Below are 17155 nucleotides of genomic sequence, written 5' to 3' on the forward strand. Positions count from 1 at the left end.
GAAGGAATTGGCGGCTGTGATTGCAGAGCCATTGGCCATTATCTTTGAAAACTCGTGGCGAACCGGGGAAGTCCCGGATGACTGGAAAAAGGCTAATGTAGTGCCAATCTTTAAAAAAGGGAAGGAGGAGGATCCTGGGAACTACAGGCCAGTCAGCCTCACCTCAGTCCCTGGAAAAATCATGGAGCAGGTCCTCAAAGAATCAATCTTGAAGTACTTGCATGAGAGGAAAGTGATCAGGAACAGCCAACATGGATTCACCAAGGGAAGGTCATGCCTGACTAATCTAATCGCCTTTTATCATGAGATTACTGGCTCTGTGGATGAAGGGAAAGCAGTGGATGTATTGTTTCTTGACTTTAGCAAAGCTTTTGACACGGTCTCCCACAGTATTCTTGTCAGCAAGTTAAGGAAGTATGGGCTGGATGAATGCACTATAAGGTGGGTAGAAAGCTGGCTAGATTGTCGGGCTCAACGGGTAGTGATCAATGGCTCCATGTCTAGTTGGCAGCCGGTATCAAGTGGAGTGCCCCAAGGGTCGGTCCTGGGGCCGGTTTTGTTCAATATCTTCATAAATGATCTGGAGGATGGTGTGGATTGCACTCTCAGCAAATTTGCGGATGATACTAAACTGGGAGGAGTGGTAGATACGCAGGAGGGGAGGGATAGGATACAGAAGGACCTAGACAAATTGGAGGATTGGGCCAAAAGAAATCTGATGAGGTTCAATAAGGATAAGTGCAGGGTCCTGCACTTAGGACGGAAGAATCCAATGCACCGCTACAGACTAGGGACCGAATGGCTAGGCAGCAGTTCTGCGGAAAAGGACCTAGGGGTGACAGTGGACGAGAAGCTGGATATGAGTTAACAGTGTGCCCTTGTTGCCAAGAAGGCCAATGGCATTTTGGGATGTATAAGTAGGGGCACAGCGAGCAGATCGAGGGACGTGATCGTTCCCCTCTATTCGACATTGGTGAGGCCTCATCTGGAGTACTATGTCCAGTTTTGGGCCCCACACTACAAGAAGGATGTGGATAAATTGGAGAGAGTCCAGCGAAGGGCAACAAAAATGATTAGGGGTCTAGAACACATGACTTATGAGGAGAGGCTGAGGGAGCTGGGATTGTTTAGCCTGCAGAAGAGAAGAATGAGGGGGGATTTGATAGCTGCTTTCAACTACCTGAAAGGGGGTTCCAAAGAGGATGGCTCTAGACTGTTCTCAATGGTAGCAGATGACAGAACGAGGAGTAATGGTCTCAAGTTGCAGTGGGGGAGGTTTAGATTGGATATTAGGAAAAACTTTTTCACTAAGAGGGTGGTGAAACACTGGAATGCGTTACCTAGGGAGGTGGTAGAATCTCCTGCCTTAGAGGTTTTTAAGGTCAGGCTTGACAAAGCCCTGGCTGGGATGATTTAACTGGGAATTGGTCCTGCTTCGAGCAGGGGGTTGGACTAGATGACCTTCAGGGGTCCCTTCCAACCCTGATATTCTATGATTCTATGACTGAATGCCTTCCAGGGAAAGGAGGCACTTCAGTCCGCTTGTGAGCGGTCTGAAGTAAGGGCAGCATTATGGGAAGCTGCCAGTAATCTTTCAAGTTTGGTGCTGCTTCAGCAAGGGCTGCTGAAGGGTTGTAAATTAGTTAGGGGTAGTTAAAGATGATTTGGCACAAAAGGGTTTAAAGTCAAAAGCAGAGTTAACAGACTACCTTTAGAGACTGGATCTGAGACTTGGTCCTGGGGGAGTGGAGAAAAAAAAAAAGTTTCAAAGTGCAACTGCCTTTCCACACTCTTGTTTTTCTGAAGTTTTAATGGAGGGTACTTTGGATACTTATGTGAGATGTCAAGAAAGAAGTTTTTGTTTAATGATAAAACCCAGTTATATAAATGTAACTGTATGTGCAACTCTGTGCAGTCACATTGGATGGAAGCTTGGTAATTAAATTATCCAAGGGGGTCAGGTAGAGTGGCTACTACTACCACTATGCTTCTGTCCACAGAAGCCTTTACAGCTATTCTGAGGGAACACGGGCCCTTTTCCCACAGAAATGGTCTATAAGGGACTGCTGCAGGCAGCAGGCGGGGAGAGAATCTGATCAAAATTATTTGACTATTGGGTAATGTAATCAAAATCACTAAAGGATGTAAGGGGTTTCTTATGGAACTTAACTTGGCTGCTCCTGGTTGTGTCTAGTTGTACAAGATGGAAGTGTAATCGGGGTACAGTTGTGTAAAAAGAGTAATCACAGTGCAAGAAATGTTAGGCAAAAGAGAATTTTGTGTGTGCGCATGGGAAAAAGAAAAAGAAAAGGGGAGGAATGATGGGAACACTGAGCCTTGGGGTGGCTCTGGGGGATCAGATTGTTGCTTTGGTGGGTGTGCATGAAAACTCTGTGGGCATGGGGGAGGCAGTTACACCTTGTGTAAAATTAATATAGCTAATATGATGTTATGGAGGTTAAACTATATGGAAGGAATTTGCATTTTCCCAGGACGTGTGCGGTGTATATTGGAGAAGGGGTAAAAGAAATGCAAATAAAACATGGTACTTAATTAAAATCCTAATAGGGCTCCAAAAGGAGCCACAATAGGTTGTGCTTTCTTTTTCAGATCTGTGTGTTTTGGAGCAGGAGATGAAAGTGGAAAGTAATCAGAACTCTAGTGGAAGTGGAATGTTTCCCTTTTAAGACACTCTCTAAACTGCTAACAGCTTTGGATCCAGAAGCAAGCTAGTAAGCCTCTGTGTGTAAATGCAGATTACCTAGCTGATGGGCACAAAGGAGCTACAAATAACAAATACACCTGGTCAGCAGACAAGCTACTAGAAGACTCAGATTATGGCCCTCCAGGAAAGGGAGGTGAAAAAAACAAGTCAAGCCTGAAAATAAGGGGGACAGGTTAACCTTAAGGGGGGTGTGTGTGTGTGTGTGTGTGTGTACAGTGCTAAAATTTGAAGCTGTGTCTCAGCTATTACCTGAGAATAAACTTAAAGCTTGGTACAGCAGAGAAACTATTGCAAACTTGGTCTGTTGTACAAGAGGGGAAACTGAGGTACACCATCTCATGAATTTCATAAATGACCAGTGAGTGAGGTAATTCACTAGCCTGACTATAGAACGAAATAAGGACAGCCTGGAGGTAATTCTTCTGTTTTTCCTGCAATTAGCAAGGAAATTTGTAAAAGAAAGTGGTATTATTATTAAGCAATAATCTGTCCCCACCAGGGGGTTGGAAATTGTTTCTTTTGTTTTTCAGACACTCTACAAGCAAGCTGGTGCCAGCGAAAGAATAACTCAGAATACCATGGATCTATGTTTTGTGTTGTTTGTCTGTGGTGTTTGTCTTGTTGCTAGCATTGTTGTGTTTTAATGAACAGAAAACCTCATGATGTGGGTGGGGGATGGCTTCAAAAGGCTGACCTTTGGTGGGAAGATGTGTATGGGAATGCAAATTCTCAACTAGGAGGCCAGCACCTGTGTAATAGCTACCGTGGTACCTGGAAATGGAATGGCAACTAAGGTGGCCCCCACAAGCCCTATGGAACTAATGAGAAGGGGAGGAGCTCACTGGGAATCAATGGAGGGGTGTGTAAAATAGTATAAATCAACAGAAGATGTTTGGATGTGCCCCTCTCCTGTGACTATAGAGGAGCCTATGCAAGGGGTGAACAATTGGGTGTATTGTTTATAAGGTGTTTTGCTGGGAATGTACATATTACTGGGGGCACAATTACACCAGCCCATAACCAAACTACACACATTTACATGCTGCTATCTGGACTTTGGTGCACAAATGGATCTGTGAATCTTATTGCTGTGAATAAGCCAGGGCATACTGCCTGATTCCATACCAAGTGGTCAAGCTGGTTTGGACGATATCCCATTTCTCTGTGAACATTCAATGGACTTATGATATGGACAAAAGCATGCAAAACTTGCAGGAGCAGCTTGTTGCAACTGCCAGCAACTGGACACACAAGATCGTGACCCCGTCGAAGGAGGAGAGGCAGTGTTTTGGGGGTGTCTTGGATGTTGGACCTTACTGCAGTGGTCAGGACTTGGTGTTGCTGTGGATTTTGAATTGTTAACTGTACTTGTGTTACGTTGCATAGGGAGATAATCTATAAGTAATGTAGTAAGCCCTCCAAACCCTACAGTGTACTAGACAACCCGGACCCAACCTTCTCGGGCCTGCTATAATGGGAAGTCTGGAACACTAATTGGAATAGGTGTGGTATGCCCGTACGAGAGAAGGTGCAGGGCACTATACTACACAAGGGGCAGTGGGACAAATGGAATATCGACACCTTCCACCTTGATGCCTGGCCCTATCAGGAAATGTGTCGCCATATGTCCTATGCTTTTCCAGGGATACCTGGGCAGGAGGATCCCAAAAGAAAAAAAAGGGGTGGAGTGTTAGGATATAGATATTCAGGCCTGTCTGTAAAGGCCTATACTCTAAGAATTTAGGTGTATTCTTATCATTTGGCTAATTATAGAGGTATAAAAGAAAGAATCAAAATCACTATCTGCTGGTGTAAGGGCCTTCTCTTACTGTGACAGTCTGAGGCCCTGTTCTTAGGCTAACGCCTTTGGCTAAGCAGCAGAGGCAGCCATAAGCTGCGAAGCGAACAGTCACATCCTCACGTTCCAAACTAGTCACATTGAAATAAGGTGCTATTGGGCTGTTAGGCACTATCAGGACAGGATTGTATTCCTATCACCTCCAGAGAAAGGGAAGTGCCTAGAAAATGTAAAAGGAAACTTTGTTTGATAGCATCCTGTCTGGCAAGAACTCACTTATCAATAGCTGGGATGTGAAATCCTCACTTCTGTATTGTCTTATCATTATAGTTCCCACTTTGCTATTGTTTGTCTGTATAATCTCTGTCTGGTTCTGTGTGTGATTGTTCCTGTCTGCTGTATAATTAATTTTGCTGGGTGTAAACTAATTAAGGTGGTGGGATATAATTGGTTACATAATCATGTTACAATATGTTAGGATTGGTTAGTTAAATTTCAGGAAAATGATTGGTTAAGGTATAACTAAGCAGAACTCAAGTTTTACTATATAATCTGTAGTCAATGAGGAAGTGAGTGGGAGTGGGTGTGGGTGGGAGGGAGGGAGGGAGATGGGAACAGGGAATGGGGGTAAGAAAATTGGAATCATGTTTGGCTAAGGGTAGGAATGGGAACAGGGACACAGGTGTAAGGCTCTGTGGTGTCAGAGCTGGGAAGGAGGATACTAAGGAAGGAAACTGGAATCATGCTTGCTGGAAGTTCACCCCAATAAACATCGAATTGTTTGCACCTTTGGACTTCGGGTATTGTTGCTCTCTGTTCATGCGAGAAGGACCAGGGAAGTAAGTGGGTGAAGGAATAAGCCCCCTAACAGTTCCCTTCTACCTCTGCTCTTGATCATGGTGGACAACCCCACTATCTTACCCGATCTGACACTCTGACCCATAACCTGAGCATCACCTTTGACTCAGCCCTCTCTCTAGATCCTTGCATCCAGGCTGTCATAAATATAAAGGGAAGGGTACCCACCTTTCTGTATACCGTACTATAAAATCCCTCCTGGCCAGAGGCAACATCTGTTACCTGAAAAGGGTTAAGAAGCTCAGCTAACCTGGCTGGCACGTGACTCAAAGAACCAATAAGGGGACAGGATACTTTCAAATCTTGGGGGAAGGAAGGCTTTTGTTTTGTGCTCTTTGTTTACGTGATTGTTCTCTCTTGGGACTGAGAGAGGCCAAACAGAAATCCATCTTCTCCAACCCATCCTAATCCAAGTCTCCAATATTGCAACCAATATAGATAATCCAGGCAAGGCAGATTAGTTTATCTTTTGTTTTATGTGAATTTTCCCTGTGCTAAGAGGGAGGTTTATTCCTGTTTTCTGTAACTTTAAGGTTTTGCCCAGAGGGGGATCCTCTGTGTTTTGAATCTGAACACCCTGTATTTTCCATCCTGATTTTACAGAGATGATTTTTACCTCTCTCTCTTTTAATAACATCCTTCTTTCAAGAACCTGACTGATTTTTCCATGGTTCCAAGATCCAGGGGTTTGGGTCTTTGATGATTTTGTAACCAATTGGTTAGGATATTATTCTCAAACCTCCCCAGAAAAGGAGGTGTGTAGGGCTTGGGGGGATATTTGGTGGGGGAAGACGTCTCCACGTGGTCTCTTTCCCTGTTCTTTGTTTAAAACGCCTGGTGGGGGCAGCATACTGTTCAACGATAAGGCAAAGTTTGTACCTTGGGGAAGTTTTAACCTAAGCTGGTAAGAATAAGGTTAGGGGGTCTTTCATGTGGGTCCCCACATCTGTACCCTAGAGTTCAGAGTGGGGAAGGAACCCTGACACAGGCTATGTCTGTCTAAATTTTGCCAAATTCTCTCTGCATAATATCCATCCACAAAGCTAAAACTCCTGCCATTTCGCATGTCGATTATTGCAACATCTTTTGTTTACCTTATAAGACAAATACAATCTTGCCACACTCTTATCCATTCAGAATGCTGCTGCACAGATCCATTGCTTTGATCACATTATTCCTCTTTGTAGCCCTCCATTGTCCCCCTCCCCCCCCCACTTCTTTATCAGATCAAATACAAGCTACTTGTCTTCACTTTCAAAGGCCTTTCACTGCCTATCATCACTACTGAAATGTTGACTCCTGCTTTTGATCTACCAATGGCACCAGCCTCCATTGTTTACTTGTTAAATTTTCAAACAAGCACTTCTGTGCTTTCTCCCATGCTACCCCTCATGGAAGAGTGCCCCATAAACATCTTCAAAGCTACCTCATGATCCCCCTTCAAATCCCACCTTAAAACTCTCCTTTGCCGCGATGCCTACAAAACCATGACAATGGTCAAGCAGTTGGTGGGATCAGACAATAGCTTATCACATAGACAATATTGTCTCATTGTTTTCTTATACTCCCTCCCACCAACCCCCCCACATCTCCTGCCTCTTGTCTTAAACATAGATTGTCCCTGCCCCAAAGTGCTTACAGTCTTCTGTGTTTATACAGTACCTAACACAATGGAGTCCTGGGCCATAACTGGGGCTCTTAGGTGCTACAGTAAAACAAATAATCAACAAGTAATAATATATAGGCACACTAACTCTCTGTTTCAGATAAGCATGAACATATGAACTTGGATTAAAAAATAACAGTTGTGGAGCATATGAAGGTAAAGAAACTCCTTTGTTAGAGAGTTTAGACATGAGAGGTCTACAGACTTGTACTTGATTTCATTAATGTGTTTTATTAACTAAAATGGAGCACTAGATACTTGACATCAATACAACACCAGTCAGAAAGAGGGTCCGATTCTGATCCTGCACTGCCTTGCACCTTTGTGTAGTTCTTTACTCCTATGCAAAGTGGTACAAAACACTATCATTCTGATTTAGTAGCAGTTTACATCCACTTTGTACAGGGAAGAATAAGGTATAAAGCCAGAAGGGACTTTATATCATTTAGTCTGATCTCCTGTATAACACTGGCCATAGAATTTCACTGAGTTACTGAGTTCACGCTGAGTCCAATAACTTGTGTTGGACTTGTGGTAGCAAGTCAAAATGCCTTACAAAAGTCCAAGACAGTTATCTTTCTCAGCCAAACTTATCCCAAAGAATTAAATCAGGTTTGTTTGACAAAACCTATTTTCCATAGAACCATGCTGACATTAATTATATTCCTATCCTTTAGTTCTTTATTGACTGAATCCAGTACCAGCTTCCATTATTTTGCCCATGGGTGATCTCAGGCTAAATGGCCTATAATTAGTCAGGACATTCTACTTCAGAGGTGGGCAAACTACGGCCTGCGGGCCACATCTGGCCCACGGGACAGTCCTGCCCGGCCCCTGAGCTCCTGGCCCAGGAGGCTAGCCCCTTCCCTGCTGTTCTCCCCCTCCCCTGCAGCCACGCCGCTGCACAGACAGCGCTCTGGGAGGTGCGGCTGCGCGCTCATGCAGGGCAGCGCAGCTGGCTCCGGCCAGGCGGCACGGCTCCAGACATGCTGCTCTGAGCGGCATGGTAAGGGGGCTGGAGCCGGAGGGCTGGATATGGGGCAAGGGGTCCCGGGGGGCAATCAGGGGACAGTTGGATAGGGCAGAGGTTCGGGGGGGGCAGGTTGATGGGGTTAGGGCAGTCAGGGAACGGGGGGTGGTGGGTCAGATGGGGGCGGGGGCCAGGCTGTTTGGGGGGCACAGCCTTCCCTACCCAGTCCTCCCTACAGTTTCGCACCCCAATGTGGCCCTCGAGCCAAAAAGTTTGCCCACCCCTGTTCTACTTGCTCTTTTTTAATACTGGCATGACATTAGTATTCTTTCAGTCTTCTGAAACTTCCCCCGTATTCCAAGATTTATTAAAAATTAATATCAGTGTATGACAGATCTCCTTAGCTATCTGTTTTAGGACTCTTAGGTGTAAGTTATCCAGGCCTGCTTATTTAAAAACATTTGTCCCTAGTAGATTGTTTAACATCCTCCTTAGTTATTTTATTACAGTGGAGAGATGCAGAACAAATAATGCTTATATTGTCACGACAAATTATTGTATTACAGCTAAATTAGTGGAAATGATTTAGAACTCTGACAGATCACATGCTTGATCATAATTTTTAAACTAAAGTCTCTAAACAGTGAGTTTAATTGAAGTTCCCTTATGAAAGCAAAAAAAGACATTGGGCATAGACTTACTAAACACACAGCTGGGACACTGCTCCAGTGGTTTTTTGATGTATATTGTACTCAGTTTTTCTAGGGGAAAGCAATGGAAATGCTTGTTCTAATATCCTGCCCCCACAGTACCAAAAAAAAAGGATGTTCAATAGTGAAGCCATCTTTGGAAAGGCATTGAATATAACAAAGTATCTTGCAATTTACTTTAACTGATTGATATCAATTATGTTGCTGCATTAATCTATTGCCAAAATATAAAACTTTTTGGTCAAAAGTCACCATAATAAAATAGGTCTTCTTTCCAGAGTACAAACTTTCCACAAACTGCATATCAATTTAGCAGACTAATGTATTCTCTTTTAGAACATATAATAATAATAAATAAATGTAACAAGATTTTAATGTACCTAAAAATCTCTTGCAGTAATTGGATTTTAGTTTAGTGTAAGTAGCATGCACTCTCTCAGTGAACGGTGCAATGTTTTACCTGTAATCTCATGTTATATACATCCTCTGCCATAAACTGTATAGCAAACATTTATTCTTTACACTGTGGTCTACTTTTGCTGTGATGCTACAGAAACAGCCAACAGAACAATCGATTCGGCTTCCTTCTCCATATTTTAGTATTGGTGAAACGTGCCTATTTTCCCCACTTAAAAGGGTCCATATCGTCTAGTCAAAACAGAGACATTTGTTATGGCAGGTATACCAGGCATGCTCCTGGTGAAGATCCAGGAAAGAAGAACACAGATGTGCACCAGTGACCCCATTAAAGGCTGAGGGCATGTTCTCCCTCCAACACACCTGACCCGCATTATGCATTAGAGGCATTCTCTTCTCCTCCCCACCACCACACACAAGTCAACCCCTGTCCCTTACTATAGGCTAGAGACCCTGCTTCTCCCACACTCAATCCCCATGAAAGGTTTGGGACATTCCCTGCTCCTCCTCCTCTCCACACACCCGACCCTCTCTTGCGTCCCTCCAGCCCCCCGCTGCAGGCTGGGAGGGACACTGGGCTTCCTCCCGCTGTCTCTAGCCCTTCTCTGCTCGACCGCCGCCCTGTCACCCACTGCTCCGAGGGCGCCCCCGGAGGCGGGGTGTCGCTCACCAGGAGGCGACCAGCGGGTTGCTCCTGTCCACGATTTTCACCCAGGGCTTGTGCCACTGGATGCGCCCGGCGGCTTCTCCCCACAACTTCTCGGGCTCCGCCACGGCAGCCCTGAACGCTTGCTCGTACGCGCCCTCGGGGGCGGCCTGGCCGGCGCAGAAGCAGCGCCGGGCGGCGGGAGCGCTCGCTGCGCCGCGCGGGGCTGCCCCGCTCAGCCAGCCATTGCCCCAGACCCGGCTGCAGGCGAGGAGCCGTATCGCCCTGCGCTGGAGGTCCATGGTGGTGCCGCTCAGCTGACCGGCCCCGTCCCGTGCGGCTGGGGAGCGGCTCCCTCTAGCCCGACTGAAGGGCCACGTGGAAGCCGCTCGAAAAAGCCGAGCTGGATCCCCTGCCTGCTGCAGGCGCCGCTCTCTGCTGCGGAGCGCTTCCCGGGCAACAGGTCTGCAGGCGCTAAAGTGGCGACTCCAGCCCGGGCTTTGCGCCTGCCCGCCCTTGTTGATGGCTGGGGGCCAGGGGAGTTCAATTGCACAAGCTTGACCGCCCCGATTTCGGCCACGGTCCCTGCGCCGCGCCGCGCAGCTCGGGGTGTGGACCAGGCAAAACAGACTTTCCTGCTTATACGGCAGTGGTAATAGAGCCCTACGCGGCTACACATTTGTATCCGCGCAGCCGGGGCGCTAACTGTTGGCACAGCTCCTTTTAAGACGCCCTTATCCATAGCACCTGAGGGCATTTGACATAGATTCGAGCAGCCAACGCGTCCCTCAAAGCAGGGAGCATGCACCCAATGCGTGCAACCCCTTTTACCTCCAACACCTAAGGCCCATAGGGGAGGCTCCACCCAGCACAACCAACAGCCTGGGCTTCCAAAGCCTGGGGTTAGCCAGACCTGCCAACTTTGTGAGAACGCAAGGCAGAGGAATACACCAATCTACATCTGCACCAATGTACCTCTCCCCGCTGCCCACCCCACCATTACTTTCAATAAATCACAAATATTCCCTCTCCCTCCCTCCCCCCCCCCCCCCCCCAAAAAAGAATAATCAAAACCTACTGTTCAACTGTATAGGCTTATTATGAGGATTAAGAAGAATGAATTAAGTGGGTGCACAGGGAGCAAACTGAAAAAAGGAAGAGGAGAGGGTCACCTTATTGTAGGGTTATTTTTAACACTTACATGATTTGTGTAAGTACTGGGTGTTTGGTTGCACTTATACCATACTTCCCAACATTTTTAGCAGCTAACGCAGGGCAGGTCCTGTCCCTGGAGGGGCAAGGTTGTGTGCTGTCACTGGGGTTGGGAGGTGGGTGCTGCCCCCACAAAGGGGGGAGTTGCAGAGTGACCCTGTACTCATCCCACAGCAGTAGTTCCCATCACTTATGGCATGCTGGGCTCGGCCCCCCACTCTGGGCTTAGTGACTTGGCACCTTGGGCATGGGCTCACTGCATCACTCAGGTTTGACCTGCGCCCCTAATGGGAGAGTTGAGGGCAGCCAGGCTAAAGGTGACTGCATTAATTCCAATTTGAATCGGTCCTTTCTCCTTATCTGGCTAGAAGGAAGGGGATGTGCAGTGGGGAAAGTCTTGAACCAGAAAGTGGACACTGCCATGCTCTGTTCAGTAAAGCCAGAGCTGCATGGCTAGCCAGGAGCTACAGTGAAGCTAGAGCCTAAAAAGATTCCCAGAAACCATATACAGAGCCCCGCATGGAAAAGGCTGTGGCTGCTGGACATCACAGCTGGGTGCAGGCTTATATGGCACTTACAGAGAAGCAACAGCAGGCGGGCAGGGAGGCAGTGCAAAGAAGCCCCAAACAGGGACACTGAGCCTGGTTTGGAAACTTATACATTCCTATTTGCTTGGAATAGAGCTACATTGGAGAGGGTACCCCAGGAACTATCCCTGAAGATCCCTAGTTCTCAACTGGACTGCTCCAGGGACCCAAACATTTACAGCTATGGCTCACTTTGAACTGTAAAAGTTTAAGCCTCTGAACCTAAGATATGTGCAACCTTTCCCTTTCCTACCAGCCCTAGTAAAATACCTTTTCTTGTAGCCACATGTCTGACTGGTTACTGGCACCTACCAAGGCCAGCACCCTGAAGACCTTGCTTCTGAAGCACCAACAGTACTTGCCTTTGAGCTGTGGTATGCTATTGGCACATTATGGGTTTGGTGTACTCCATTACTGAGCAGCTGCAGTAATTACAAACTAAAAACATCTCCCCCACCCCTTGTTTTGAAAGATTCTACTGGTTTGAGAGATATTCCCGTGCCTAAAATGAGGACTACCACTAGTATCAGCAAGGCCTCTGAGAATGGAAGAAATGTCTTAAGCTCAGCTACTTCACAGTGTTTTGAATTTCTTTTTACATCTCTGGCCATGCCAGAGGACTTTTCTAAGTTTCAGAGGGTCCTTTTTAGAGTACTATAAAATGTGAACCTGCTAAAAGAATATGCTAGACTCCTGAATTTTGCAGAGGTATATATCCTTTATGGAATCAGTTATTTTACTGTTCTAATGGCTCTATCTATAATGTTAAAAAAAGAAAAAAAAGGAGGAGGGGAGATTGTTCATAGAGTCACATTATAAAAAGACATTATATAAGAGACAGCAGCAAAATGTAATTTTCTGTGACTGTGAAGCGGCTGGGATGAGAATCAGCACCTCCAAATTGGAGGTCATGGTCCTCTCTCAGAGGAAAGTGGATTGTTCTCTCTAGGTGAAGGGGGAGCAGCTGCCCTTAGTGAAAGAGTTCAAGTATCTAGGGGTCTTGTTCACAAGTGATGGCAAGCGGGAGCAGGAGATTGACCAGTGGATTGGTGTGGCGGTAACAGTGATGTGGGTGCTGTATCAATCTGTGGTGGTGAAGCAGGAGCTGAGTTCTTGGACAAAGCTCTCGTTTTTCAGGTCAATCTATGTCCCCTTCCTCACCTATGGTCATGAACTTTGGGAAATGACCAAAAGGACAAAACTGTGGGTACAAGCGGCAGAAATGAGGTTTCTCCACAGCGTGGCTGGGTGTACTCTCCAAAATAGTGGGAGGGGCTCGGCTATTCAGGGGAGCCTTGAAGGAGAGCTGCTACTCCTCTGGATCAAGAGGAGCCAGCCGAGGTGGTTTGGGCACCTGATAAGAATGCCCTCTGGGAGGCTTCCTTTGAAACTCTACCAGGCATGTCCCACTGGGAGGAGACCCCGAGGCCGACCCGGGACACTCTGGAGAAATTATATCTCCCACCTGGCCTGGGAAGGCTTGGGAATCCCTCAGGAGGAGCTGGAACCTGTTGCAGAGGAAAAGGAGGTCTGTTCCACTCTACTGTCCATACTGTCACCATGATCCTCACCAGAAACAGTGGCATAAAGGAAATAGAACAAGAAGAAAAAAATTACAACTCAAAGTAAGTATATCTGTGTGTCAACAAATCAGAATAGCCACAAATATTGTAACATTCACTGTTAACTTGGGGGTTATGCTAGGTGACTATTATTGATATGTTCCAAGTTTAGTCATTCAACAAGTTACATAACCGGTAAATGACTAAACTGATCAAAGGAAATAGTCTATTTACCCACTACAAGAGGAAAAACATTAACTCAAATTCTCAGTCAGGACCGAATAAGGTGAGCAGGATTTGACCAATAAATGGTCTCATTTTGGCCCAACCCCCTCTCACTTTATCCCATCCTCCTCCCTCAAAAACAACTACCACTCTTCAGACATCAAGAATGGTGGCTTCTATTTCTGAGACAAACAAAACCACATTATCATGAGTAATGCCAAGAGGCCCCAATATGCTAGGCCCCATATATAACAAAGAAGCTTACAATGCAAGTAAAGATTGTTCGGTAGACATTCTAAAAGAACTACACACATTTAAGGTCCCGCCCTGTAGCCTGTGAAAGGACTGGAGAATGCCACCAAAGCAAAGGAATCAGAATGGCATTTCTGAGACACCAAAAGGCTGCCCCTTGGAACTCTGTGCCACCTGCACCATGTTGCTGATACTCTTTCTCAGCTATGGAGAGGGTGGCTGAAGAAATAGGCAGGGATGGAAGGATTGTCTGTACAGATCCTCTGGCCAATATGCTTCAAGGAAGAGGAGCAAAGGGGTTGTGAATATGACTGCAGTCCTGAGATTGGTATAGCATTTATGGATTTGCTCGTGGTGCATCAGAAGAAGAGTTCCATTTCCTCCCAGTGTCCACGGAGAGTGCTTGCACACAGCCAGTATACTCAGTCGGGGCCTGATCTTGCTCCCTTTTAAGACAACAGGAATTTTGTTCTTGATTTCAATGAGAACAGGATTGGGCCAGCAAACAAATTTTGTTCTCAGGCACCAAGGAAAGCTTTTGAGTTGGCTGGGCATAGCACTGTTAGTACATAGGTATGTGTACAGACAGCTTAAATGCTCATCCATGCTCTCTTCATCTCACTTCTCAATTTCTGCAACATCCTTTTCTCTGGCTTTGACAAATGCTTTCTTGCACCACTGGCATCCATTCAGAATGCTGCTGCAAAGATCATTTTCCTAGCATGTCACCTTGATCATGTCACCCTCTCCTTTGAATCCCCTCATGGCTCCCTCTTCTCTATCATATTTATAATCTATTTGTCTTCACTTTCAAGACCCTTCACAACGTATCCCCACTTTACCTGTTGTCTCTACATTCTCATCAAAAGGTCAACTCCCATCCCTGATCAGCCCATGACACCAGCCTCCATCGCCCCCGAATTAAATTTTCAAACAAAGCACTTTTGTGCTTACTCCCAAGCTGCCCCTCATGCTTGGGAAAAGCTCCCCATAAACACCCACAAAACTAACTTACTATCCTCATTCAAACCCTCCTTCAAATATCCTTTGCTGTGAAGGCCACAAAAAAATTGACAACAGTTAGGCTGCTCGTGTGCTCAGACCACTGCCTAACAAGCTGACCAGTGTTGTCTCATTCCCTTGTACTCTCTCATCTTTCTGTATTCGTCTGTTGTCTCTTGTCTTATACTTAGATTGCAAGCCCTTTGGGACAGGAACGGTCTTTTTGTTCTGTGTTTGTACAGCACCTGACATAGTGGGGTCCTGTTCCATGACTAGGGCTCTAAGGTGCTATGGTAATACAAATAATAAATAATCATAACAAATAATAATATATTTGTACACGCACAGTCTCAGATAAGCATGAACAGGAACCATCTTCTGTGTTTGTATAGCACATAGCATAATAGGATCTTGGTCTATGACTGGGGCTCCTCAGTGCTACAATAATAATTAATAATAAATCACAGGTTGTCTTGAACACAAGCATGTGATATGTGGGCAGCACAGTTGAGTTCTGCAAGTTCACTTTTGGAGAAGTCTCTCTGAGGGCCTGTCTGCCCCAGAGAATTTAAGTATTGCTACAGACAGATGAGATGCCTGAAACACTTGTTACCTCGTGTTCACACAAAAAATTGCTCTTTGTGTTACATAATCATTGCTAGTACTATAGCAGTTGCTCTTCCTGTGGGCAATTCTTGACAATGCTTTCAGTCTACACCAGTTTACTGCACGTTGCTACCATACCAACATGGATGAGAACCACAGGCTTTATATCTGTGCTGTTTAAGATTGTTCTCCCCACTCAGACTACAATGGTCTTGTACATAATTCAGTGACAGTTTTGCACCCTATCCACTAATTATTCAACTTCAAAGCACTTAAAGATTTATTCATTTTAATCCGTGTTTTAAAAAAAAATAATGCCATGTTTACTATGAAAAACACAGTATTATGCTTCAGGGACATCATTATTCATTTTTTCCTTGATATTATGCACATTCAGGCTAAAAGAAAACAGTTAATGGCTTTTAAATTGAATTTAGCAATACAGTCTTAAATCTGCCTGTCCTGCTCTCTGAAAAGATAGATATTAAATGCAATGGACAAACTTTCATATGTTTATTTTGATTAAGTTTGACAGCTCCTGACAATGTGTGAACAGACCAGATCAAGACTATGTTGCCAGAGCAGATGATTTATCAGACTCAAACGAAGATTTATTTTAAAGTTCTATAAGATTGGAAGGTTAGACTATTGGAATAGATATAATTCAATGGCAAAGAACTATGTGAACTCAGAGTTAAGGTTGCTTGGTGGTATGTCATCCCCTTGAAGATTGTTGAGGAAAACTCAAAATTCTAAAAACCAGGAAACACACAGTTAATGCTGCCCGCGCGACCTTAACTCTGCCTGCTTTCAGCAATGCCCAAACATACCCCATTAACACATATACCTTTAGTCTGCCAACCCCACAGTTGCTGAAATGTACAAGCTCTTCACCTCCTTTTACAGCCCTCTCACTCACAGGATTCTGTCCAGTGCTATTGCATAGCTACACTGCTATTTATACTCACATTAGCTTGATGAGAGCTAGTGTGAGTACCTGAGCAGGGGAATCACACCCCTAGATTCAGAGTATAGACATAAACCCAGTGTCCCACCTCTCACTCCCTACGCCTCCCGCACCTGAGCCCTCAGTCTCTCTCCCCTCCCCTACCATGCATCCCCATTTAACCCCTTCCCCATAACCTCCCTTCCCTTTCTAAAGCCCCATGCCCTTCTCATCCTATTCCCCCATTCCACCGCCCCCTAATATCTCTCCCATCCCAAGAAGCATTCACATGTCTAATTTTTCTCCAAATACTTTGATTACATTTCTCCAAAAATAAAACTGCCCCCCCCACATGCCATGCATAGGTGCCGACTCCATGAGTGCTCCAGGACACCCATGGAAAAAAAATTGTGGGTGCTCAGCACCCACCGGCAGACCTCCCAGTCAGATCCTCCCCCTCCCCCCAGTGCCTCTCACCTGCCCCGCGGACCTCACTGATCAGCTCTTCCCCCTCCCTCCCAATGCCTTCCGCCCGCCAGTGATCAGCTGTTCAGTGGCATGCAGGAGGCACTGGGGGGAGGGAGCCAGAAGAGGCGGAGACGGTACTAAGGTGGGGGCTTGAGGGAAGGAGTGGAGTGGAGCTTGGGGCAGAGCAGGGGTCGAGCACCCTCTGGCAACTAAGAAAGATGGCATCTATGCCCATGACTCACAAATTTTATCAACCTCCACCTCCTCCATCCAAACTCCTTTTGTTTTAGGAGGGCCTGTGATTAACTTGTTTCAAGCTCCTTGAAATCTTATTATGGGGTGAGTTAAAATGCCATTGAGATTGGTAAGTGAAAATTTACCATTAAGTTAATATATCTGTAAGCATAAGATCCCAGCTAAGACAAACAGAGTGTGTGAACTTGCCCAGGAGCTTTTGGCTTAGTATTGTTTTGGACAGGAGAGAGACAAAAGACTGAAAAAAACA

At 45.7% G+C, this 17155-nt stretch overlaps 1 protein-coding gene across 1 annotated transcript in view; it reads right to left on the reverse strand.

The window, feature by feature from the left end:
* The window catches only part of ACSS3 (acyl-CoA synthetase short chain family member 3), a 130790-nt gene extending 120321 nt beyond the window's left edge, over nt 1–10469 (reverse strand). Inside the window, 2 exon segments of the mRNA XM_077807714.1 lie at nt 9815–10301; nt 10304–10469. Coding sequence (XP_077663840.1) covers nt 9815–10301; nt 10304–10469 — 653 coding nt within the window.
* Between the last annotated feature and the right edge of the window lie 6686 nt (nt 10470–17155).

This window comes from Eretmochelys imbricata, chromosome 1, assembly GCF_965152235.1.
Source record: "Eretmochelys imbricata isolate rEreImb1 chromosome 1, rEreImb1.hap1, whole genome shotgun sequence".
NCBI classification, from domain to species: Eukaryota; Metazoa; Chordata; order Testudines; family Cheloniidae; genus Eretmochelys; species Eretmochelys imbricata.